The sequence below is a fragment of the Vidua chalybeata genome, chromosome 3, assembly GCF_026979565.1.
Source record: "Vidua chalybeata isolate OUT-0048 chromosome 3, bVidCha1 merged haplotype, whole genome shotgun sequence".
NCBI classification, from domain to species: Eukaryota; Metazoa; Chordata; class Aves; order Passeriformes; family Viduidae; genus Vidua; species Vidua chalybeata.
The window spans coordinates 13,170,102-13,197,738 of NC_071532.1; the positions used below are offsets into that span (position 1 = coordinate 13,170,102).

Sequence of the window (27,637 nt, forward strand, 5' to 3'; positions counted from 1 at the left end):
ATCTCCCATTACTTTAAATCAGTATATATATTCCAGAGGGTCCTATCTGCTTGGAGTTTGCCCTTAAAACCTCAGGAAATAAACTGGAGAAATCAACTGAATTAAGTCAGAATTGATTTGCCTGTTGGTCTCATATTTCTACAACTAGTCTGTTTCTTTATAGCAGAAAACAAAACTTCGTGTTTTGGTGAGGCTGTGTAGTGAATCACAAAGACATAGCGATTTAAAGGGGTTTTTATTGTATTGCACAAGGTATTTATGCAATCCATGTAGGTACTGTATTGAAGGATCCACATTTCGCAAACATTGGCTGTTGCTGCACACATCACTAGCATTGTGAATAACCAGTGCCTTCTTCAAAAAGTAAAATAACCAGTTGCAAGTTTAAGCATGTTGTGGAAATAAATGAAGAAAAAAGCAAGGACTTTTACTACATATTTCTCTTCAAACACACAAATATACAATTTTCAGAAGAGCACCAATAATGCCAAGCGAGTATTTTGATGAGATACCGTATGTGTAGGCAGTAAAAAGCCAATATGCACACAGAAAATATATTTCAACTTTTAAAATAATTTAACCATAATATCTTGCATGTGTCACCTGTTTACAATACAACATTTCATATACAATGTCAGGCCCAAGTCTCAACATGTGTAAATTTGTGCATACTCATTTAAAGCAGCTGAGACTCTGGACCAGGTTATTCAAGCTGAAAAAGCCTTCAAACTGTTCACATTTAAATTCAGAGTGGTAGTATAAGACCAAGAAAGTAGTTATGGTGAATTTATAACAGAAATGGTACTATGGAAAATGAAGAAAAACACTATAAAACCCTCAAACACAAGGTTCTAGAAAGAGGCCTACACATAAAGTGATATTGTAATAATTTATAAAAGCGAATAATTGGTATCAGTCTCCTTTCTGACATTAAGAGATTCTCACATATTCAGAAGCCTGTAGAAGTGAACTAAGCAAATGTCACAATCAGTATCATCCTCAAACACTGTTTCTTAAGTTTCTGATCATTAATACTGGTACTTAGAAACATTTTATATTTGCTGAAACTGATTAGTAAAGTTTACCTTCCTGATATAAGAATTTAGTGTAATAAAAATCATGAAAAACAATAGGTAAAAAAATAGTATTTTAAGAATATTTTTAGAAAACTCATCATACAATTGCAAATACAGCTGACTTTTAAGCATCTGCTTTTGAACTGTGGTCTTTTGTTTGTTTTTAAGTGAATCACTTATAAAGAAGCGAGGCAGTACCAGTTCTAAGATTTATTCTTGTCCATTACATTGAGGACCTCATCCAAAAGTGAGGGCCCCAAGTCAAGTTGTAATGAGAGAAGAGAGCCTGCAAGATCTGAAAGGGATTCTTCTGACTTTGTCTTGGTTAGTTCACATGAAAGTCGACTGTCATCCAGTAAATCAACTGTTTGCCAATCAGTGCATCGTTCAGAAAAGCTGGATGAGTGACTGTCACTACCATTAGTAAAATGTGAAGAAGAACCATTTTGCTCCCATATGTCATCTTTGTATGTTTCTTCATCCTCCATCTCTTTACCTTTCTCCTGCAGTTTTTCTTCTATTACTGGCTCACAGCTAAGCCTAGGATTTCTGGATGACCTGATGGATTCTTGCTTTGAATTAAATGTCACCGGTGACAATAAAGGCAATGTAAGGGCTTGAGAACCCCCAATGGCAGGAAGGGAAATAGCATTTTTGAGCACTGGTGATGGAGTTTCTGTAAACATGGATTCAGAAGTGCTGTTTGCCCTTAAGAATTCATTGTGGATACCAGACTGGCTAACTCTGGTTTCACCTTCATTTCCAGGCAACAGCTCATAGTTGCCTTGCAAAAATGAGATGTCTCCGAAAACATCATGCTGTCCTTCTTTTCCAATGTGTATGGTGTGACGAAAATCTCCAAGTGGAGGACTGATCATATCAGGAGATAAAATATCCCTTAGTTTGAATTTCTTCCCTTTCTTATTGTTAGCAGCTTTCAAGTAGATAGGTGTCTTGGCTGGCATCTTGCTTGTAGTTTCTGAGAGAAGTAGTTAAAAAAAAAAATGTTAGGGAAGGAGAAGCCTCTTACAAAGCCAGTTCTTCTCAGGAGACCTTCAGTGTTAGCAATTTTACATCATCATCTTGAACCACTCTTGCACACCAAGTCTTATTCTTCTGATACAGAGAACTGTGGAGTATGTGAAGGTAAATGTCTCCCACATCAACTCTTCTCAAGGTAGAGCACACGTTTTGGCGTCAGGTACCAACCAAATGCCCTGCTACTTCCTCAACTTGAGAAAACCTGCATGGGATACAAAATCAGGTTATCATTAACTTATTTCTCATGGTTCATTCAGTCTTGTTTTTTACCAAACCCCAAAATTAGTAATGGTACTGACAGTTCCAGCCTGCAGATTAGCTTAATGATGTTGCTTCCCTTCATTTGGCAGGATAAAAGAGTTCAAATTAACAAGGGCTACCTAACCTTTCTCTGACTCTATAGCTTTTTTTTTGAAGTCAGACTTTTTAGACACAGTTGCTGAGCACAATTCATTTGACAACTATCACTATCTCAAACTTTCTTCTCCTTATCGTGGCATCCAAAATGCTGACCTTTAAGAGCACATGCAGAAACACATTTATAACATTCAACAACACTAAGTTTTTGGTAGATCCAGGAAGACTGACAGAGTCATTTAGAAAACCATTTTGGATATGGAGTACACTCCCTTGATTTAGATAACTGGGTAATCAGATTAGCTTTCAGATACTTCCAATTAGTGCTGAACACTCACAAACTGTAACCAATAACATTTCCAGTAATTGTGCCCATTTAAACAGATAGTTTTAGGAACTAGAAAAAAGAGCTGTTCCACATCTTTACATTTTGTTAGGAACATCCAAACGCACATGCTTTAGAGAAGATTGATTCTTGTGACTATATTCTTTAGGCTACATGAATTCTTCATAGCAATTAGTCATAGACTAGCTCACAAATTATGCAGACCACGAGGCCTGCAGTGATTTAGAGTGCAACCAGTTTTAACAGTCTTTGCAAACCATGTTGTCCTACTAGGGTGTGGTCTTTGAAAGGCCTGATAGAGCTAACAAGGGCTAACAGACTATTAAGTCAGCAAGGTATTGAAAAACATTCTTTTTTAATACTTTAATGGTATATTTCTTCCTTATAGTGCCAGTTCCTAACCCTTGGACACTGTCAGAATTAATGCATTTTTTCCTCGTGGACATTTTTGAACATTCTTCATGCACCACAGATCACCCCCTCTCCTCAGAGTACTCATCTGCAAATCTGTCACCCTTTGTCCATCACCCCCTCCACTCTACAAAGGAGATTACAGCTTTTACACAGCAAGACTATTCTCTACCATAAGAGGAAGAAAGCTGGCTGTAACAAGGGCTACTTTTGCTGCCTTTTACTCATGCCCTGGCTAGGTTTTTTCTTCACCAAATTAAGCCCAGTATGAGAATCACCAGGTTTAAAACTTAGCACTGTATGGTTACACACCCAAGTTGTCAAGAAGCATTTAAGCATTTTAACAGATCCTTTAACCACAGTAATTAATTCCTACAGTTGGGTACTTAACTCTGCATCACAAGGGGAGCTGGGAGTCTAGCCAGGTCAGTGCTTTGTTTTTTTGATTCCCACCAGGTATCTACTGTACTTTGATAATGTTGAAGAGTGCTCCCCTACAAAACATGTCAGATGTAAACAGCTTAAAGTTAAAATACAAAATAACTTCAATAATTTATGAGGGCATTTTATACTTTTAAGATCAAATTTGAAAATACAATTGATTGCATCAATCAATTAAAAGCACTTCAAAGCTCCCTTATACACAACAAAATTCATTAGGATCTACAATATACTAGGAGATTCACATTACTCCATAACAGTACTGCAAGATACAAAAGTAACTCCTAAATAAGATCTCTATGTGTGCCATCTGCAATGGGAACAGAACTGATTAGACAAATCAACCTTGCAGTTTTAAAATCTAAAATTCACTGCATTGCTTTCCCCATTTTATCACTCTGCCCAAGCAAACCCATTTAACTAAACAAAATGACCTCAACTCTACAGAGAAGACTATTAGCAAACAGAGATGAATGGTGAGGTGGTTTTACAGTTATCTTGTGGACTCAGCTCTATCTCACTTCCTAGAAATAACAGGCCAAATTATCTCTGATTTTAATCTCTCATTCTATAAGGTCTTTTAATTCGAATCAATGACAATGCAATGACAATGTGGTCCAAAGACATGCCTGTTGGTCACTAGTTTAAAAATGAAAGACAAATGGTAGTTCATTCAAAGCTTTCATGGCTTCCACCACTTAGGACCTGTATCAAAACCCAGTATCAACAAACTCCACAGGGAGGTTTAAAAAAAACCTGAAGGACACAATGAAACATCTGAACATCAGGAAATACTAAAAAGAAAATAACTCCTAGTATAAATCGGCCATTTTGACATACAAGAAAAGTACTGTATTTTATTTAGCTCATAGCTCAGGGGGAAAAAAATACAAAAACTCTGAAAGCAGCACAAACTTTTGGATATCCAAATCTCCTTTAGTTCTTGCACTACTAGAGAGCCCCAGTAAGGGGCAGTGTAAAACCACACTACCTGAGATGATGCTGCAAGAGACTCCACTATCAAGAATTATAAACCCTTTCTATACAGCAGTCCCTTTAATTGTGAAGGCCTTGTCTTCCATTTGGCCAGTGCAAGAGGCTTTACATTTGAAGAGAAGAAATTTCACAATTACATGCTTAGTGCAAGCACCATTTTCTCTGCTGAAAACAAAGGCTACTCTTACTGCATATTTCAATACCCACAGTATTGGAAATCTGCAAACTACACCTTTTAAATAAAAGGGCTCCCTTCTCAATGGACAGGCCTTCCATGTACAACATAACAAAGCTTCAGAGCAATTTTGTTTCTGCATACCTATCGTCTTTGTCAACTACTGCCTAAAGGAGCACAGATTTTTAGCTACTTCAAACAAATAAATCTGGAAATATTCACTAAGTCTACAATACTATTTTTATTCATACTTAATTTACAATTAAATAAAGAAGAACCCATATAAACAGTTAACATATAGCATATATATATATACACACACACAGATAGATAGATAGTTATTTTAGTAAAAAAAAAAAATATAAATCAAACTTTGGCAAATGAAGAAAAACCTAACAAGACTAAGCTTCCAGCTCAAATCCTAGAAGACAAAAAAAAAATTAGTCCACAAAATTTTCACAAGAATCTTAGCACCTTAACACACTCCCTGCACTCAACAAGATTTAATGGAATCTCAAGTGCACAAGGGCTAAGAGAAGGGACACAACACAATGCAGTTTTGATATCAGGCTACACAATAAATTTCTCCTTGTCTTAAAATGAGACCTTTTTCAGATCTTACTACTAAAAGAGTCTCTTTTTTGACTAACTTCAGCTCAGTAACTAAGTGATTGTATAGCTAAATTGGAAAGCTGAATGAGAAATTACCAGAAAACCAGAAGTCTGCAATCCTGGACTGCCAGCCTACAGTGGAAGACCTTAATTTAAGAGAAAAACAACATGAAAGGGTTTTCATTCCAGTTTAAAAGATACCCCCTGTCCTAACAAGATCCAAGTATGAGCCAAACCAGAGGAATTTCAGCCCAGTGAAAATTAAAGTTTTAGTCTGGCTGTAGTGCTTGCTCATTTTCATTCCTATCACTTTACACTCTCGTATAAGTATTTTGCTTGGTAACAAAGACTAATATTTTTAGAGGTGCTTCTCAATCCGCCTTCTGTCCACTCTTCAATCATCACCTTCCACACAGCTCAAAGTTTTCCATGGATGCCTTAGCTTATTCCACGGTCCATTTTAGAAAGACAGACTATCAGCAAATATCTCAACAGTTAAGCTTGAAAAGCCAGAGACAAATAAGGGTCAAGGTGCAACCTTTTATTTGTGCATGCATCCCAAGACACCTAGATCCTTTAGCAAAGAAATTAGAGAAAGAAACCACATTTTCACAGAGCAGAGCCAGAAGCAACTGTGTATGCTGGGAATCCTACAGGCTTTCTACAGGGCAATCCCTTGCAAAGGCTCTGCCTTACATACCACTGACTAGAAGGACATGAAACTCAGAGAAAGACCTTTCCAAAGCATAATTTAAAATATAATTGAATTACCTTGTGGAGCAAGTCAGTAAGAGAAAACTGAGTCTGTACATTATCTAAATATCCAAATGAAAGCACAGTAATATAGCAAAAGACAGACACAAACTACGCAACAAGCAGCTGCAACTTTTCTACATGATGAATTATCTGCAAGCATAGAAAAATTAGACTTTAGGGCTTCATTTTAGGTTTTAGCTATCAGTAGCTTTCAGCAGTACAAACTCTTAAGAACATCCTGGTCAATGCTGTTACTTTCACTATGTCTGAAACAGCATCAAGTGTAAAACACATTTTTACTGCTTTTATAACATGGGCCTGAAGTCATGCAGTCACAATTCCTGAATGCTAATGAAACACATCCTCCGTTAACTAAGTCCTCAGATACAAGAAAACCATGAGATGATGCACCACAGAGCTTACCTCTTGTGTTTCTGGAGACTCAGGTGTCCTTATCAACCACCAAGCTCTGAATACAAGAGGCCACAAGTCTGTCCACTTCTAGACCAGGCCACCAGCTCTCCACTTATAAAGCCACTACCTTCTAAATAGCTTAAACCATATCAAGTGCTAACACTTCTCCCTCCAGACTGTTTATCTAAATTTACATTTTTTATAAGAGGCACAGCCTTTGAATTCATCTGTCTTAAGGTCAACTTCCCTTGATCAGGTTAGAAGTCCTTGTCTCCTTTGCTTCTCCTTTCATCAAAGAATTGGCACCTTCCTGATTAAAGCTATGGATTTAATTACTTTATAAAAACAATCAGACTAAATGCACTTCAGTTTAACTAATTTTCTCAACTGCAGTCAGCTGACTCGCCTGGATCAAGTCTTACCTATTTCACTGTGTTATCACGTACATTATTTAGAAAATGAAGGAAAAAAAAAATCCCAAATAATTCCCACAGCTACAGAAGCACAGGTCAAGAGAGGACCCAACTCTATGTTGCAGTTGATTCATTTCTGCATTGCCCTGAAGACAGAGATGCCATGTGCTATCTGTGAAGGTGTTTGTCCACCCTTCTCTTAAAATTCCCCATACATGCAGACTACACGAATTAATTTACTTCACAGAGGTCAGTTACCAGAGAATATGAACCTAAAGTGTTCCCTGTTCCAATCTGTGTCCTGATTAATATAATAAATTATTTTATCTATTCTAGCTGTGGAAAAAAATTTAAAAAAAAAAAATCACATAAGGATATATTTTTACTTCCCTTGTTATAAAACAATTTTTTCCACATAAACCAAAGACAAATAGTACACCAGCTGAAGGTGTACCCTTGAAGAAGGGTCAATTGCCACTAAGTGTAAGCACAGACAGGGACAGGCTGCATACAGCATCTTTCTCTCCAGGTATCTTCCATTTCTCCAGCACCCTCCTGTTTTTCCCCCCCCATCCCTAAAACCTAGGTTCACAAACAAAGGAAAAACAAGTTCTTGATTTTTAATTATTGACTCATTTAACTCTTGCCACCCTGCTTAGCACTCTTTCAAACAGATCGACCTTGTGTAAATCATGTTAACCAAACCAGGAAACACTTTCAACTAATTTTAAACCATTAAAGTACTCGTATATTATATGGAAATGAATGAAGTAATTAATCTATTTAAGAGTTTTTATTTTAGCTTGCAAGAAAAAGAAACTAAGAAGAGTAAACTTGATTTGGGGGGAAGAAAAAAAAAAAAGGTCTAATTTGAGGAAATGGCCTCAGTCTCCAGTTATTATTTTGTTCTTTACCAGTCTGAGATTACAAATGCCCTTTATCAACCAGAAACCTTCATCCTTGTTAAGGTACTTGAACACTAACCAAGTTGTTTCTCGGTCATCCTTTTTGAACAAAGTGAACAGGTGAAATTCCTCATGTGGTAATAATGGGGGAATAATTTTAAGCCTTCTGGGGTCTCTCCTCCTCTCTCTTTTGAGCCACCTCCAATTTTTCAACATTGTTTTCCAAGCAGATCAGAATTAGTGACAATATTTCAATCCCAACAGCATATATGAAGATAAAAATCACTTCTTTCTTTCCATCACCATTGCCTTGTTTATAAACGAGATCATACTTCTGCTCTTATTCTCACCCTCTTACAACAGGAATTTTCCTGTATTTACTGGGTAGAATTATATTACAAACCATTTAAGAATTCTTGTGCTGGCATAACAAAAACCAGTTCTCCAAGCAGAATAAACTATACTGGAAAAAGTAGAATTTTTTATCCTTGCCTTTTATTGGTTCAGAGTAGGCATCTCCATTTTATTTTTTTTTAGGATCAATATACAAACATATTAATTTAATCAATGAATTTTGGCAGCACAGCCAAAACTGTGCCAGAGCACAGTGGCAGTGCTCATATTACACTGTTTGTCCAGTAAGACTCTACTCCTTTCCTTGGGGGGGGGGGGGGGGGGGGGGGGACGGGACAAAAAAGCACTCCAAGTTATCATTCTCCAGTAAATAAACTGGATTTACATTCTATAGGATAAAAAGCAATGCCATACTTTAGAAAGAGAGAGAAACATTTTATTTTAATGTGCTCAAGCTGTGAATCCATAAATCAGTTGAGCTTTCTCTATCTCCTTCACCAATACACTTCTTCACCAATACCCATCACCTCCAAACTTGTACTACAACAATTTTGTACTTATTTGCAAGATGCTCATAAAAATACTAGGCAACCCATACTGTATAAATAGATCTCTGCACTGTATGAGTAGAAATAAATCCCTCTTTGATGCTGACTTATTTTTGCCATTTACTCTGAGATTCTAAATGTTTTTAATATATGCTTTGTTAACACTGTAGAGGACTAACATTTTTAAAATCTGGTTGTGATGCAATAAATAAATGCCTTACACAGTCTGTTTTTGCAACTGTGCTTATGACCACTCATTAGAATATTTTAAATAGCTCTTTTTTATCAAGCAATTTTTTTTACCTTTCAACAGGTTGAATCACAGCTTGCTTTCAGCTTTGAAAAGTTAGCATCTTTTCTAGAACAATAAAAACCTTATTTTCTTTTCTCCTCCAGAGACAGGGATTTAATGGGTTCACTGTATTCATGTTCAGCTTCATGGACTGAAATAGGTCCCTCTTTACTACTTTCTCCTTAGCTTTGTTGGCTAGTACATTCATACATACATTTAATACCATATAGTTCATTGGCTTCCAAAAACTGGATGAGCACAAGCCCGTGCAGATCTAGGCAGAGGTGCATGTCAGTACAAGTACTAATGCAGCCAGCCACGGTGAGGTTGTGGGTGAGGTTATGCTACGTCAAGCAGACTGCACGCTGAAGCACAGTCACACGTCTCCTCCTACAAAGTCACACACCAGATGAGCAAATAGCTGGGTACCATAAACCCATAAGCCACAAGATGGACAGGCTTAAAAACTTGTCCATTGGTTCCCTTCAGTCATAGGGAAAAACAGGAAACGGGACAAAAAAATAACCCCTACAACCTGAGCCAATGTGCCACCTAAAAGCCTGGCAAACTGCCCTGGTTGAAATCTCAACTGTCCCCTGTGATGTCAGCCAGCACTCAGATCAGTGTAAATGGATTAGGAATCCACACTCCACACCCTTTGTGATTCTGAGCAGGTTAGCATAGATGGCTTTCTCTTTTGACACAGAGGGTGTAGTTCCTCAGCCCAACTCTGCTCTCAAAGCCGGATTAAAACGTTCCCACCTTGGATTCCTCACTCCTCATTGCTGGTTCCTCATTCTGCACTGCAGTTCCTTGTACCCTTCACAGGCAGACAGACCTACTAGTCGCACTTCAAACTGGTCACAGCCGCAGTTCTCTCCACTGACTCAGTTTACAGGACAGGCTTAGTAACAGCTGCAGCTGCCCGACGGCAGTGCTTCAAGAGAGTTCAAGCCCAATATAACTTGCTGTCAGAAAGGCATTCTCTCCTTCCCCCCTACTGTGTGCACACACTTGACCCCTTACAGGCCAGTTCAGCACACAAGGTGAAAACTAACTAGGAAAGGGGTCTAAAATCACAAGGCTTGGCATAAGACTGCTACTTTCTGCTGTAAAAAGTCCTTTCAATAGCTAAACTATCTCTTGAGACACCACTCTTAGAAAGCAAGGAGTTGTGGGAGAAGGGCCACGCAATCCTTAACCATCTCTTCCGGAAGGAAAAATGTCCATGGAGTTACATCCAGACTTTATGCACTCCTGATGCAAAAATGGCTTTGTAGCTCCACTTGTTTCTGCCTTAGGGTTCCCAAGACTGCTGTCATACTGAAATTAAGTTTTTTCTAACTTTATATATTCATACTATTTTTGGAAAAGACCCTTAGTTTAAAATTTCCGTAATTGCTAGCTACTGACAAAAGGCAATCTAAAATATGAGGATCCTGCAAGGTTTCAAGAAAAAAAAACCCTACCCTGAACTCCTGACCTCCAATTCTCAAATATGCTTCATCTCTAAGTCAAATACTCCTTATCATCTCCTTGAAACACACAAGTGACATAGGCATATCACAATCACCAGTTCTATTATTCATTTTTCAGAGTGTTTAAATAAGTATTGACCATCTTTAAGTGGCTGATAAACTAGTTTTAAAACAAACTTGAAAGCCAGAGAGCCCTCTCTGGGCTAAGCAAAGACTAACAATGAGGTAGAGATATACAGCTACAGAAAAATCTAAAGTTGCACAGGACTTATTTTTTTTATTACATAAAAGGATGAATCTTGTGCTCTGTTGCAGTTCTGCCTCCTTCAGAGAGTTGAATGGTCATCAAGATGAGAGCAAAGTTGATGGCATTGGGGTGGATAGAAGAAAGGAAACGCTTCAACAGATTAAAAAAAAATCCTCACTGAGTTACTTTTTCGTCCAACTCATGCCCTCTTTAAAAAATGGGGCTGAAATCACAGAGTAAATAGGGCTTCTAAAATTTTGTTATCTATGTTCAGTTTCAAGGGTATTGTTAGTACAGCTAAAGTATCTGGTTTATCACCCTTACATGAAACAAAGGGAAAACCTAGAAATAACATCTTCACGGTGAGTTTATACTCTACTTCTAACAAAACAACTCCACTATTTGAAGGCACCATTTGAGCAGAGGTAAGAATCTGGAAGAATAAGTGACAACTGGAAGACATGTCATATGCTGGTGCTGCTCTGCAGCATGTCAGTGACACCTGCAACATGCCCCAGCTGACAGGGATGCACCACTCTGGACAGCAGTGCAGGGATCCCCACTTCCTCCCAAGACATTTGGTTCTCATACCTTGAGTTGCTTGTAGTGAACTGATCAGACTTCTTTTTTCCTGGAATATATCAAGTAATATCAGGGTGAATTCACTCTTTGTGCCAATAGTCATATTTCACATACTGCCCTTAAAACCTGTCAGAGCAAATGAGGCTAATTTGACAGAAATTCATATACTCAGCACTTGTAAAGAGGTGTGCTGTCTGAATATTCAGAGTGCACAGTGGCAATTCGGTGCTAAAGCTAGTTTACTGATTAGCAGCTGGTATTTCTTTCAAACTCTAAATCCCATGTATTTAATTAAACTGTCCAAAATATTGTTGTCTCAAATCCCACTAAAGCCATCTTCTCAACACTCAGGGTTTACATCAGCCAGCACTCAGCACCTATCTTTCCATTATTGTAGCCATACTTCAAAAGATAAGTACGGATCGAAGACAAAGCTTAAGCCAAATGTTGAATGAGATGACAGTCCTTGTATAGACTGGGCTTCGAGCTTGCATGTGCAGGCAACATGAGAGGACAAGTAAATGGGTCAGGGAAGCATGTTGTATCCAGTGAAGCCAAGCAGACCCAGTGTACTGCAAGTCAAGTCCTGTCTGTCTTTACAAACTTCTGGAAAAGCATTTTGCAGACCTTCGTTTTCTCTCAGCTCTCTGCAGGGGCTCCTACTTAGAGCTTTGCCTTGAGACCGCAAGAGAACATAAATCTCTCTGTTCAAAGGTCAATATTTCAAAGTGCTCCAAAATGGAAGTTTTGTTTTCAGAAGTAGTGTCAAGGGAAGGCATATTGGCGACAAAAAGAAAACTTCTAATGGGCAGTCACATTAGGGTAATGTAATCATGAGTCATGCTCCTCACCCATTTCCTGACTAGGGCTGTGCATGATCAAAAGAAAGCCAGCCACAGCAATGCTGCCGCTCGTTAATGTTAGCTGGCCTGAAAGGATTACAAATTACCAGAAAACAAACTCATTGCAGAGCATCCTATTTAAAGCCTGACATAAATCGACACTGACAAACACAGTGGCGTAACACCAACCTAAACAACTTGCCTCGCAATCAACTTGCGAGAAACAAGTCACAACTTTTATGATTTCTCCTACCCGAACCAACCCTCTCACACACCTTTAAAACACTGTAAATCCTTGGGAGGATGCCTAACGAGAGGAAGGGGAATGTCTAGTTGCTAGTTAGTATCTAAAGAAAGGCAAGATGCAAGGACCTTTTGGAGAGGATCACACCGTACTCAGACTGCCGTTAAAACAACTACCACCTCCCCAAAAAGGCTGTAAAAGAACACACAAATGGGACAAAGCATGAATTGGGGTTAAATGTCTCCCATCTTATAAGAAAAGCACTGCATGAGGCAATTTCTGTCTCTGTGTTCTGTCCTGTTGATCATCCTGAGTGAAGCGTGTGCTTAATGATGCAAATTGCTGTTCATTTGTATAAAGATTTCTTCAGCAGAAAACAGATTTCAGAACCTTGCTGGGACCTCGGTCACATTTAATTTGTTCCAAAACCCACATTAATGAAAACCCCAAAATTAATCAGATATTTCAACTGAAACTAGGCTAGACATTAGGTAACAGATGCCAACACCCAACTGCACCTCTCTGCAGCCCTCACAGGCCAGATAGAATCATAGAATCATTCAGGTTGGAAAAGACCTTTAGGATCATCAACTCAACGAGACAACTCCTTTCTCTCCCTCCTACCTCAGAAGCAGAGCTAGGAGCCTACATTTGCAGGTCCCTTTCACTCCTTTACAAATGTCAAGTAAGTGCTAAACATGCTCCTCAGCACCAGTTACTGTGTTCCTTATGGTACTTCCAACACGGGAGATCAAAGGGGAGAGAGATTCTGAAGTTGACCATTACACACATAATCCATTGTCAAAACCACTGTCCATAGATTTAAGACTGATCAACTGTGGCATTCCACTCTGATACTGAAGAGACCTACACCAGGTCTGACAGCCAAATTCAACCCAAATTTAGCAACTGTCTTTCTAGTAATGCCTCAGCTCATGGTTTAGTAATCTCAACCTTTTGCTCCTCACATTAAACAGAGTACCGGGGGACGACAGGTGGGAGAAGCAAAGCGTTACACAAGGCAAAAGTCAAGTTTAGGTCTGACTAAACCAATACCAGCTAAGTGTACTGAGCCTATACTTTATCTAGGTTGCAGTAATTACTTGAGTTGAGAGTAGCTGGTTCTGAAACAGAGCACACACACATATACCAAGGCTTTATATTGCATTGTGACACTTGCTGCTGGACTGTTAAAGCTTTGGTCATCTTGTTCATACAACTTCAGCAGTTGAAATGAGGTTGCAGCAATCCCTTTGGGCATGGATGCACCTTGGTATTGACCAAGAACGAGCTGTTACCACATGCTGCAAGTCCTTCATGTACCAATTCATACAACTGGTATGGAAAGCAGTGGTGTGTAGGCAGAAAAATAAACCAACATGATTCTGGGACCTACTTTCCCATGTAAAGGGCATATTTATTTACTTAATCCTCTAACAAGTAGGTAAGATGAAATGTTACCTTTACTGCAGGCTATTTAAAGCAAATTTCTAATGCTTCTTGCAAGCTCCAGGGAGTCAAAATTCAAGCCATGGGAGGAGCACTATATGTGGTTTACCATCCTTCAAAAATTTAAGAAAAGATGACATGTTTTAGAGCCCAGGGCACACAGCTACAGTGCTGAAAAAAACTTCTGCTGGGGGAGAAGGGAAATCAAGCAAAATAAAACACAACAACAAGAAAAGAAACAACACCAACTCAGAAAACAAAAGCAATCTAAAGATGGTCAGAAACCAACCCACCTAAGTAAGTGGACAGGTATTCCTGATTTTCTTACTGTCAGCAAAGGAAGAGAAACTCAATTTCCTTGTCCTGAGCACAAATCCAAACCATATCCAGCAAAAAAACCCCACAACATATAATACTCTAACAATGCATTAGGATTAATTTAAGGCACAGTGTGGGCCTCTCCTCTTGTCCATATGGTTTTTTTAAGAGAGATAGCATCTGTGGAAACACAGGCAAGGAACAAACTATAACTCCCTGAATTACACAACAGCAGAGGCCATATGCTCAAGAAGTTTAAGAGGGAACTTGCATCCAAGTAGGGCATCAACATCTCAGTGCTGCTGCTTCAGTACTGGACCAGAAAAAATGATTGGATAACATAGGGCCTGTTCCACAGATTCTGTGGGAAGGAAGAGAAATGTCATAACTAAAAGACTCTGAAACACAGTCCCAGCAAAAGACATGTACAGTAACTTCTAAAAGGAAAGTATCATCCAAGTGGCATTCCTTCTTTCCCTCTGTACATGTCTGCTAACCTGGATGCACCAGAGGTATGCTCCTTCTGGCTGCAGAAGCAGTGGGCAGCATACCTGGGCTTCTTCCTTGGAGCCCAAGGAAATCCTTACTGGAGGAAAGTATTAAATAGTTCACCAACAGCTACTAAGGCCAATGTAAAAAGTAGTTCAGCAACAGCCCTATTGCTATAGCCATAGGCTTCCTAAAGTAAACCACATCCTTGAGTAAAATGGGATTTTGTTGATGTTTTGTTTGTTCCCTCAGAACACAGGACTAAATAGGGTTCATCCTACAATAATTCGAATTAAATATATATCTTACACAAAAATCCAGCCATGGATACTGCTGTTAAACTTCTGCTATTCCTGGAAAGACTATAACCCATTCACTTGAGAGGACAAAAATGGGAAGAGACAATTTAGCATGGGAAAAGGAAAAAGGCACAAACAACAATGAAAAAAAAAAATCTGCACCTAGTCAGTAAACTAAAACTCTCCAAGTACAACACATTAGCAGCCTGCAGGAAAACAGTTAATTTTTTATAGTCACCAGGTTCCCAGATTAATGGCCCTGATTGAGTTCACACCTCCCAAAGTGAGTGTTTCAAACTGTCTGAAACAAGGCAGGCAATTTCATTCAGGGTGCCAAGAGGCTGAAAGAGCATTGCATCTTAAAGCAAAATCTCAAACTTCAAAAACAAAAAAATTTGAATACCTGAAAAATCCGCCGACTCTTGCATTTGGACTATTGCATTCCTAGTGACTTATTACCCAACAGACAAACTGAGTGCTGTTTTAGAACTTGATTAAGGTTAAGGTTAATAAATAATAAAACTCCCTTAATACCTCTTGCTACTTACCTTTCTTATGCAGAAGATATAGAACATTTTTTCACTTGTTTTATCAGACACTAAAATATTCTTCTTGAGCTTCCCACTGAAATTCTGTAATTTCCCATGTACCTGGAAATAGCCATTTTCTCCTGGGTCAAACACTTTGCTAATAGCTTTAAAAACAACTAAGATAACTTTTTGAGTCACTAGTTTACATCTTTTCTCTTTCAACAGTAATTGAATTGGTGTAATTATTAGAGGCTATACTGCAAACCAGATCAGAATCAAAACTCTTGCTTTACTAAATAGATTACAAGGTACAAAACTGGTACATCAGCAATGGAAGGACAACTTGCAATATATACAGCTCTTCTTTCAGCCCAGTACATCCACTGAAAACCACAAATATTCTTTTTTTTTTTCCTGTCACGGGATCTCAGATCAATTATGAGCTCTTCCACAGCAGCTTAACACACCTGATCTCATAGGAGTTGCTCTCCATTTGCAGGCCCTAAAAGGGAGTGCCACTCCCAAGTCAGACTAATTATACGAAGAAAGGTTGTATTTTTTTTCCTATGGACATGTGGAGTTGTATGAATTTTCTGCTCAACAGGACATGCAGCCTGCATTACCAATGAATGCTCTTTAAACTCTTTGCCTTCAATTGATCCATTTCAGTTTGAGAACTACCTTAAGTTGATCTGCACTGGAAGACTTAGAATCAAGGGTTAGATAATGAAATTGAGGGATAGGTAAGAGTGACCTTGATGAACTATGTCCTGATTTCAGCTGGGATAAACTTTTATCCTGGTAGTTGGTACAGTGTTGTGCTGTATTTCAGATTTAGGGTGAGAATAATGTTGATAACACACTGATGTTTTAGATGTTGCTAAGCAGTGTTTACATTAAGGCAAAGATTCTTCAGCTTCTCACCCCATCAGTGAGTAGGCTGAGGAGCACAAGAAGAGAGGTGACATGGCCAGGACAGCTGACCCCCACTGTCCAAAGGGATGTCCCACAGCATATGGTATCAGGGTCAGTATACAAACTAGGGGGAAAAGTGGCCATGGGCCACCGCTCAGGAATTGGCTGGGCATTGGTCAGCAGGTGGTGAGCAATTGCACTGTGCACCCCTTGTTTTGTACATTCTAATTATTTTATGATTATTCCTTCCTCTTCTGTCCCATTAAGCTGTCTTTATCTCAATCTATTAATTTTACCTTTCCCCACCCCCCCCCGCCATATCCCACTGGGTGAGGAAGGAGTGAGCAAGCAGCTGTATTGTGTTCAGTGACCTGTCAGGTTAAACCACCTCAAGCTGGTACCTGAACACCAGCAAGCCACTTGAGTTTTAACAGTAGCCCAAGTCATGTACTCAAGATTAAAATGGAAGACTAAATCACAATGGCCACAGTTTCAGGAAGGAAGGTTGTGCTCAAAAACAGAAGTAAGAGGTCAGAAGAGTTAACCAGGCTGAACCTCATCCTCTTGAATTCTAGTCATAAGAGGGTAGTGCAATTCCCTGTTGCATGAGAGGGCACTGAAAGAAGAGGGCTAGTAATTCTGTATTTGGCCATCATCATGTCCAGTTCCTGTAGCCACAAATCCAAGAGGATATCATAAAACAAAAGAAAGTTCCAGCAGAGCCACAAGACTAACATCACTTACATTTCATAGAAGCATAGAAACATTAAAGTTGGAAAAGACCTTTAAGATCATGAAGTCCAACTATCTAGCTTCAGTTTGCTAGACTGAAGCTAATCAAAGCAAGTACAAAGGAAAACAGACATTTTTGGAACAGCAAGATCAATTTACTCAGGCTTAAGGTAGATTTCTCTGTTATTTCAATCTTTGTTAATTTTTTTGTTTGTTTTTTTAGGAAAATACTATTATCTAATTCAAACAATTCAGGCTGAGCCAGGAGTCATACAGACAAAAAACGGGGTAACAATTCAGGAAAGGCCTACAACTTGTCATAAGACAAGTTCCCAGTGGTCTGGTCTGACTTTTATCATTCAAGATATGAACAGTATTTTCCCCTAAATTCATGACATTTCTCTTAAGAAGTATTTGGAAAAGTATTTTTATCTCAGTAAAGCCACACTACATTTTTAGAGCCTTTCCATCCACAGATTGTGTTTCTTTGACCATCAAGATGATTATGGAGGTTGAAAGGACAAATCTCCTGTAAGTTATCAAAACAGACCTCTCATCAAAACTGTTGTGTTTAGAAAGTTCTCATCTTTCAGCACAAAACAGAAAGAAAAAAAATAAGTAGATCTATGTGCTGGACACTACTTGAAATCCTACATGGAGAACCAAATAAATTCTGTCCTGTCAAATCACCATTAACAGTTTGAGATCTGGAAGCTTTAAAAGCTGTCCCTCCCAGAACCCTCTGCAAGCAGAAGGGCACCCATTTCACAGCAACTTAGCCTCTTCAAAACAAGCAAGAAAAACTCCAAGTTTTAAAGTACAACTGTCCAAAAGGGGGTATCTAAGATCCATGACCAAGTGAAATCCATGTCCAGCTACAGAGACTAAATTTTGAAGAAAAGCACAATTAAAAAAAAAATTACATGCGGCTTCATTCACTTTTACTAGGGAAAAAAAAAATCACACAGTTCTTGAATTTGAAAATACAACTGTAGCTTCTTTTCAAGTCACATCTCCTATATATTGTTACTACTGCAAAACTTGACTTTGGGACCATATTTGTACTTTCAGGATACTTATCCCAAAAACTTTGGGATTTGGAAAGCCCAGTAACTACCACCAACTACCTCAGCAGATGGATTGAAAGAACACACTGAATCAGAACACCTGAAAAATCATCTGGTACCATTTCAGTCATGGACCTTATATGTATACACAGACAGCTGCTCCTACTTCTGCAGATACCACTTTTATTACAGAAAGAATGCACACAATTTCTCAGATGATGCCTTTTTAACACATCCACCTACACTTCAGCTGTCTTGAAAGCTTCAATTTTAAGGCTTATTTTCAGAGTTGTTTGTCAGTATCTGACACCACCATTCAACATTTTCTATCCTCTTCTGCAGCCATCTGTATGTGTTTGTTTATTGGGAGGACTAGAAGGAGGTGGGAGAATTTTAACCAAAGTTTTTAAACTGTTTCTCTAATGAGATAAAACAAAATTATCTAATTCTACTCCACAACTGTACCATAACGTCCTTTACTCCTACAGATACGCAAACCATCAAAATCCACAATACTGCTAAGAGGTTCTGGCACTTCTGTACTTTTAAATGTGTCTTTTCCTGTCATTCTGAATTACCAGGATAGGCAATGTCAAGGCGTTAAAGTGTATATTTTTTTATAAGATTCAGTAGCTTTAGAGTCTAACACTTAGAATCAGATAACCATCAACCCAAATTCAGATCTGTGCTGGAACCTCTGCATATGAAGCAGGCATGTAGAACTAGGAGATGGAGGACACTAGATGTGGGTAAGGGATTAAAGTTTATTCACAGATGCAAGGAACAAAGACATTTACACAGGGTTGATGCAGGAAAATTGGCTGGAATTTAGCAACAGGAGTAATTTGTATATTTAGACTGTTCATTTGGCCATTGAAGCCTGCTTCTTTCCTTGCAGATTTTTCAGTTATATGCAGATTATATATCTGTATTTTCAGAGATTACTTGGATACACTTAAAGAATTACACTTGGATGGATATACTGTTCATACCAAATGCAATGTCAAAAAGTTTCCAACTTCTGTGTTGTTGATTCATTAGATAACATTTCCGTTATTTCCTCCTATACAGCTGTCAGAGCATCTCCCAGTAATCAAAATGTTATACCATGCATCAAAATACCTTATTTACAATTTTTATTTCTCTGCCAAGGTAGAGGCATGGTTGTACTCTCAAGGCAAAATAACTGCTGCAACTAACAGTGAAATTAATTCTCAGACAAAAATGTGAAAACCGTCCACAGCATAAATTACATGATTGTTCAGGACTTCCATTTAGATAGGCAGGTTTTATTTTTGTCCTCACAAATTATTTAGGAACTCCTACAGATTAATAACCTTCTCAGATTCTTGCTATTGTAACTTTTTTTCTTTGGGACGAGAAGTATGCATTTTTAAGAGAGCTCTACAGTCCACTGCTACCAAATGGATTACTTTGTTGTCCTTGCTTTTGACCTCAGGGGATTTTATCTGAAAGACTCCAGAGGCTGAGATAGGTATTCATACTGCCTGAAGATACACAAAGAGAAAACCAGAAGAAATACAGCCTCTCTTTCCACTAAAATTATAGCAAGCAAGTGGGTTGGGACATGCAAAACAGAGCAGCAGCCATACAAATTACTGGTCTGCTCAGTCCACTATCTTTGTTCCTAACAACAGATTCTCTATTCAGTCTTGAGGACTTCTGTGTGCCACTGATTATTTTGCATGTGACCAATAAGAAACAAGTTAAGCAGAAATGGTAACAATAATAAGAAAATCTTTGCATTTAAGTTTTTCATCAAACTGACTAGATGCTACCCCTGCCTTCTAGGCAGGATGACCAAACTGAGCAGTGAATTACTACAAATTTGTATTACTGCAGCATCACACCCCTAACCACAAGCCAGGTATCTAGTATATTAAGAATTACACACACATAAAATGAAAGCAATTAAATCTCACAGAAGACAGTTCTTCAGCTGTTGTGTCTTTTGGGGCAAGGAATACCAACAGAATTGTAGCTGCTGTGAACATCACCTTCCTCCTATTTCACCTTTCCACTCCAACTCTTTGGACTGAAGCAAAGTACAATCCTGTATGCCATATATGCAACCTATGCATGGACCTGCTACTCCATTCTTTACTTCTGTATTCCCATCTGGTTTTCAAACAGAAGAGACCCCCAGATGCATTACATCTTACCCTCTTACGAGCCATGGTTATTATTCCAAGGTTACCTGCTACAGGAGCCATGAGCAAGCAAAGAACCAGCCTAAACTTGTTCAAGAGCAGTAGTCTATGGCATCTGGAGCAGAAACGTGAGCTGCATCTGACATGCAGGACAATTAAGGGCACTACTCCTTCCTTGTCCCTCTTTCATCCACAGTGTAGTTCTAGTGTTCAAGCCTTCCTTAAATTGGGCTAATCCCTAACAGTATTTGTAGGAGCAATGTATCCTTAAAAGGGAAATGCCAAAGACTACATAGCCACAAACCATCCTCCAGATGAATAGAGTCAAATCATGGAAAAGCAAAAGAAAAGCGCCTTTGGAAGGACCACAGTGCTGAGGAGAAATGGCATGGCTGGCCTTTACATGTCATAACAAAAGGCAGAACCTGCATCTTCTTTTCTCTTCACCCTCGCTGCGGCATGTGCAACTTCCGGTTTCAAGGATGCTTTTGTTTTTATTCTTTGTGGTTACAGAAACATTTACTCTCAAAGAACCAATGAGTCACATTAATGCTTCAAATGACATGGACCTCATAAAATTTCAACTGATTAGGCTATCATTTGAAATCTGAACATGAGAATACTGATCTAACCATCCTCTGGAAACAAATTTTAACCAAACTGAAATGATGCTTTAGTTCCCAAAAGACAGTTTAGAAAATAATCCAAAAATACATACAAAAAAAAAATTATATTGATGGCCATTCCCCTGTAGAATTTCATTAAAAGCAGTGGCAAGTGTGCCTTAAAAAGATCCTGTCACAATGAGGACAAGATATTTATGGTGTGCATCTTCAGCACAGCAAAGGGGAAAGAAAAAACAAACCAAAACATTCACCTTGGATATTCACCAAAACTGCACTGCATCTTGAACTAATCTGTGCTTCAGTTTCAGATCTAATTTACCCAATCTCACAAATAAACAGAATTTAACTAAATCAAAATATGCACTGAACCATAGTAACTGAGGTGAAAAAGTAAAGTTAGAGATTTCTAAAAAATATGTAGACCTTCATGAAAAAAATGTAAGTAAACATACACAATTCAGGCTTTACTTAGGTAGGACTGGAAATACACATAAGAAAGAATAAAGAATGGAACTTATTTCTGATCAAAATATCTTGATGGATAAAATTTAAAAGGTTAGATTTAGGAAGCATTAGAACAAAGAACATTTTAAAAATTGTTCTGGCGTCATAAATGATTTTTAAGGTTTAAAATTACTGAAATATTGATTTTTTTGGTAGAATTTAAAAGCTTTCTGAATGAGAAGAGTCCATAAGTGCCATCATATATTTCTTGGAAATATAAAGGAAATATGAGAAAAATAAAGTGCAAGAATATAAATATGCAGCGATAGTCCCCCAGCAACACCGGCATTATATTCCTGTACATCACTTGGTACTAGTGCATCACTCAAGTACTAAAAAAAATACCCCCACAAAAAACTCTGTCTACTACACAGCAAGTGTACAAACCTACAGTTTGAGAATACTACCTTCTTATAAAGAGCTTAAAGAATTTTACTCGAAGAGGAGAAACAGAGAAAGTATTTATCAAAGCAAAAAGATCCATTAGCCTCTCCTTCATTAAGATTTATTATTCGTGCTCTTACAGGGATTAGGATTTCTCCTGATGAAGATGGTGACTGAGAGCTCTGCTGGCTAAGGAGCTGATTTCACAACCTCTTTGCAGAAAGGCTTCAGAGATGCTGACTGGTAGCAGCAAAGCACCTTTGATCTTCCTTGCAGAGTATCACTGAAAATCATAAACCCCATAATTAGAAATATCATATGTACAGCACTAAGGTTACAAGCTCAAAGAACACAAAGTTAGAAAATCCCAAGTTTACATTATTTGTGGAATCATTATTTGATTCCTTCATCATCTGCACCACCCAAAACAACTATGACAGAGCAGGGGCTTCAGCTTTAGCTCAGAATTTCTAACAGATCCTCTTTTTGCTCACCTAATTCACTCCACATACTACATAAGGCAAGGGGGCTATGAAAAATAACACGACCTTAATGCACTTATATATATATCACCATTTTCTACAGGCTTTTGCCAACTTATGGCTACTTGCTTTTGCCAGAACAACAGGCTTTATGGTTTTGGGTTTGCTTGACTTGAATGTTATACTGTACATATTTCTTCGGGGGGGGGGGGGGGGGGAAGGAAATTTCAGACTAACCGTTTGCTTTTATTTACTATTTTTATGATAGTGCCTAATATTCATAAAGAAAAAAAATCCCACTTTGGAATGAAGACTCAACACCTGTTTCCTTTGTTTAAGGCACAACACAAATCCTCAGATACATATAAAGTTTCTATAGCAAAATAGTGAGAAATGGACTTGAAACACCTGGTATTTCAAAGGGATGGAAAAAAAATAGGCCAAGCCCTACATTTTAGATCTTCCAAGCAAAGATATGAAGTAGTATTTATTTTTAGAAAGTTCTTACAGATGACTGAAAAAAATTAATTGCCACGTAAATGCACCTAAAGAAGCTTGCAGACCTGATTAAGCAAGTCATACCTAGTCTCAGCTTGTCATCAGCTCTTGTATCTCTACAGAAGGTCAGCTGCTGTTTACATGTAATCACAGAAAAGTTCACTTAGCTCGTTCAGAATGAGACCCAGCACAAAAACTCGCAGTATCAGTCCATTTAATTTCTTATCTAACATGTTCCCCGTTGACCTTTATGATAGAAATCAAAGCAGTGTATCAGATTTGGTGAGCTTTTCTCTATTATTTCGTGCAAGTAAAAACAGCATGAACACAACATTTACATAGTTAAGTTGTATGTTGTTGCTTTACCACACACAGTGGGGGCTGAAACCCTTAATGTGGCTCCCTGGCATTCATGAGATACTAGGTCATCAAGTTTTAAGAGTATTGCAACATTCGCTAATTTCAAAGATAAGAATAACTGTAATTCAAATTACTTGTGCTAAATATACATTTCAGTAAAATGGTCTTGCATTAAAAGTACTAAGATCATGACGATACAATTTAGTATTAGCATTCAAAAACGACTCTCACATTTTCAGAGTTTTAGGCACTAAAAGTGCTACTTGGCTGTAGGCTAGGCCTGTAAATGGCCTGCAAATGGCCTACCTTTCCTCTTTAAAAATCAAAAGCACAACACAAAAAGGAGCAAAATACATTCAGCAGTTCACTAGCCTCTCAAAAGAAAAATCTCACAGTTACAAAGATTATTGATTAACTGTGCTCTTGTAGACTTGACTAGTGGTAAAACCATAAGACAAATATTTGTGTCTATACTTGAGTATTTATTCCACAAATATCAATGAAATTAAGTAAGGGTATAAATACATCTTGTCACCCTGGCCAACTCTGTCCTCTTGTAATCATCCCATTTTATCTTGGCAGTGTGCTTCCTGAGGCTTTACTGGGTCTTGATTTAACCCTTGAACTATGAGGAAGTTAGTCTTGTCAGCCAGTTCCAGCTGCTCCCATCAGACTCACCTTCCCAGCAGTCACCATGCTGGATCAACATCGTTGCTCAATAACATTAGGAATGGCAATTATGAGTGTAAATACAGAACATTGTAAAATATTGTAAGTAATGCTTATCTGCATGAATGTGTCAACCAGAAATCTTTCTTATTTTAACACAGCACTAGAAGTGTGTCTCTTCTTTAGCATGAGCTTTACTTGAGCTCATGAGTAGTTGCACCTTATTCTGCCATCCTGCTTCACACTTCACACAGGATGTACTGAACTCGGCAGAAGAGCCAGGACTCTGCTCTCACTGCTCCACCCAGACACATCCTCTAGCACCCCCGAGGCGCTTTCACTGCCTAGTAACCCGTCTGCTTCTTAGAGAGAGGAAATCATTTAAAACAGCCCTCTACCAAACAGCCGAACACAATTCTTCCCACATCCTCGTTTAAGTTCAGATTTCAGGTTATTAGGGAAATTCACCTTGCTATCACACAAACAAACAAACAACACCTTCAGCCAACTGCCTTCTCTGTAAGCACTGCACTCATGGAAATACTGCGGCTTTTAAGTACAGACCACCCAATTAGTTCAGTTTTACCACTGGGGGAAGGAGAGTTCTCCATGAGATGGTTCAGCTCTTGAGAAAATATATTTACTCTGATATGATCATAAGAGAAAAAAAAAAATAAAACCATCACTTCTTTTTTCTTTTTTATTTTGTTTCCAAAAAGTAAAATTTGCATGCAGGAGAGTGAAAGCCTGTAGTGGTTTATATCATTATGAAAAGCCAAACAGGCATCAGGTGACCTGATCCACAGCAATTCTGTTAACTAGGATGATGAAGAGGAGGAAGAATTGGTCAGAGAGCATTGCTGAGCCCCTGGGACACACATGGTCTCACTGGCAAGAAGTAAAGGAGAACCTGATGGCAAATTCTGCATAGCAGAAAGATTTTTTTTTTTTTTTAATGCAAGTTCCCTTTTCTCCGCCAAACTATTTGTAAAAACTTGGGCAGAGGACCAGAATTTCTTCTAGAAGAAGCCATCTAGGTCAGAAGACTATAAACCAAAGCAGCCTCCCTAATTATGAAAAGCTGAGAGCGAAGCATGTTCTGCCATGAACCATGGCTTTTGTTGGTTACAGTAAAGCTGATACAAGTGGTTTGGAACAGTTTTAGATGCCTCTTTCAAGTCAAATGTGACATGTAGCCACAGCAGTGAAAGAGGGATGGTGCAGACCCACGCTGCCGTTGCCTCAGGGAAAGAGTGGCTCCGGGTTGCCTCTTAGGTGATATCCATCTCTTTTCTAAAATTCACCTGGGCCACCTCCTGGTGATTCAGGCTAGCTTTACCAGTCACAGAAGAGGGGCAGAGGTAGTTTCTGCAGCCTGGTTTTTACTTCTGTGGATGTACAAGGTGCTCCCTAAACAACAGTAACTGTGATTACCTTTAAGGAGAAGATAAGCCCTATTGTTTCCTTCCCAGATACCGCTGGCTTATGCTGAGGCCAGGAAAAATCATTCTCTTCCGTACTATCATACTGACCAAAGAACCTGCTCAGTTCCTCTCCTTCGCATGCTGTAATGCAAAACAAATGTTCAAAGCAAGGAGTGCCTCGAACATAGGAGTTTTCTCTTGCTTTTCTGAATGTTTCTGCTGAAAGACTATTTGTAACATACCACAGAGTGCAAGTAAATCTTACTGCTAATGCTAAAAAAGGCTGAAGCCTTCAGTACAAGACACTTTAAAAATAAATCCTTGCAACAGTAATCACCTGCTGATACATGCTTTTATGTTTAGCCAGCTGCCAAGATGCCACATCTGTCACTTCTTGCTTCCAGAAATGTGCTTTCCTTTTCTGTAGGGAACGAGAAAATTCTGCTTCTGGAATTGCGCTGAGTATCATGATGCCTTTTTTGGTATCTCTGTCATTCCTCTAAACATCTGAGCCATGGCACATGGATTACAAGATTTCTGGTAGTGTGTATCTAAAGAATTGTTCAGCTTTAGATTTTCATACCTTAAACCTTCTGATTTTTTTCATCTACATTTTCCTGAACAATGTTACATCCTTACAACCTATATATAAGTGAAATTAATGGTCTATGCATGAGTCCTTGCCTCTCCCCCCAGATAATTTTCAAAGGAAAGTAAGAGATCAGGATCGTATTTGTTACATTAAACATTTCATAATAACCCTTCTTCCTATTTTTAAAACTTAGCAACAATCTACAGTGACGCAAGTCCTAAATTAATTGCTTCCTCTATTTTGGTCTCTTTTAAATTTCAACTGAAAATAAATCAAGTCCTTTCTATTATCTACAGCCCGGATTTCTTCATCAGCAGCCCAACTCAAATTCTCAAATTTGACTTCCCGACTTGAACTCTTAGCTCGACAACCAGCATCACGCCGGGTACTGACTTGCCCCCAGAGCGGTGCTTGCCCTCGGTCCAGCCGCAGCCGGGCAGGGAGCAGCGCACTCAATACACGGTTACTCTCAGCCCCACGCAGGAAGGCGCGGCGCAAGGAGACGCACCGCACAAAAAGGAGCGCAGCCTGTTTCGGGGGGGATGTAGGCTGGGTATGCCTTCTGCCTCCAAGGCAAGGGCATAAAATCAGGTATGCCAAAATACACTGGGATGGAAATTTAAAGCGATACAGGGGCGAATTTCAGTAATGTAGAAACACTCCAAGTCGTTCTAAGCGATAGCTCGGGCATGAACCTCCCGAGCAGCCAAACAAGATCATTAACGGGTACTCTCTCTGGCTACCCTGAAATGCGTACCCTCCCTCCCAGCCCCCCGAGCAGGCGCGCTGCGGCCCCGCCGCCGCTCCGCAGGTCAGGAGGGGCAGTGCCGCGTCCCGGTCGCGCAGCCCGGCGGTGGCGGCCCTCCCGCTCCGCGCCCCGCTCCCCGACTTACGGCGCTGCCGCTGATCCCGCGCCGCTCCTCCCTCCCGAGCTATCTCCCTCCCGCCGGTGCGGAGCCGGGAGGGCAGCGGGGCCGCCCCTCCGCGACTCGGGCCGAGCGCGGCACCTGCGAGCGTCTGTCAGTGCGCGGGCGGCGGCTCCCGTGTGCCGGGGGCGCGGCGCGGGGCCGCGGGCGGCGAGCGGCTGCCGCGGGGAGGCGGCGCTGCCGGCGGCGCTGCGGGCGGGGAGGGCGGGCTGCAGGGAAATCCTGGCACCGCGGAGCACCGGCGGGGAGGCGGGCAGGGAGGCCGGGAATAACCACAATAACAATAAAGGGCTCCCCCCCACACCTTTTTTTTGAGCTATTTTGTGGGGGTGGGGGCGTTGCGGGCAGTCCGGGAGGCCCTCCGTACACCCTGATAGTGTCCCGGTGAAGCCCTCGGGTGGGCAACCCCCTTCCCCCTGTCCCCCGAGCACGGTCAGCTCCGAGGTGTGCTTTAAAGCAAATGATTTTTCACCCAAACCCTCTCGCCCTTTACCTCTTCGGCGCCCCGATCCGTCAGGAGTGAGGCTCAGTCCTCTCTCCGCCCGCCGCACTCATTCATCCTGCCTGTCCTCCATTATTTACGCGTTGTTAAGGAGCGCTCGGGCTTTCAGGACTCGGCGCTCTGCGATTTGTAGGTAATCGGCAAACACTGCGAGAGCCGGCGAGGCTCAG

At 39.7% G+C, this 27,637-nt stretch overlaps 1 protein-coding gene across 3 annotated transcripts; it reads right to left on the reverse strand.

Moving 5' to 3' along the window:
• Positions 1–216: 216 nt before the first annotated feature.
• Positions 217–27,511, reverse strand: CDC42EP3 (CDC42 effector protein 3). 3 transcript variants are annotated; one of them, XM_053937449.1, is made up of 3 exons: positions 26,933–27,095; positions 22,155–22,297; positions 217–2,319 (listed from the first exon to the last, which is right to left on the reverse strand). In XM_053937449.1, exon 3 carries the CDS (start codon positions 2,039–2,041, stop codon positions 1,280–1,282), a length of 762 nt encoding a protein of 253 aa, XP_053793424.1. In that variant the 5' UTR covers positions 2,042–2,319; positions 22,155–22,297; positions 26,933–27,095; the 3' UTR covers positions 217–1,279. The 3 variants fall into 3 exon arrangements, with proteins under 3 accessions (XP_053793424.1, XP_053793425.1, XP_053793423.1); XM_053937450.1 differs by lacking the exons at positions 22,155–22,297; positions 26,933–27,095 and adding an exon at positions 27,459–27,511; XM_053937448.1 differs by lacking the exon at positions 22,155–22,297.
• Between the last annotated feature and the right edge of the window lie 126 nt (positions 27,512–27,637).

Bases quoted from the DNA above. Each gene is read 5' to 3' on its own strand.
- CDC42EP3 (XM_053937450.1), bottom strand. From the start codon at position 2,041: ATGCCAGCCAAGACACCTATCTACTTGAAAGCTGCTAACAATAAGAAA.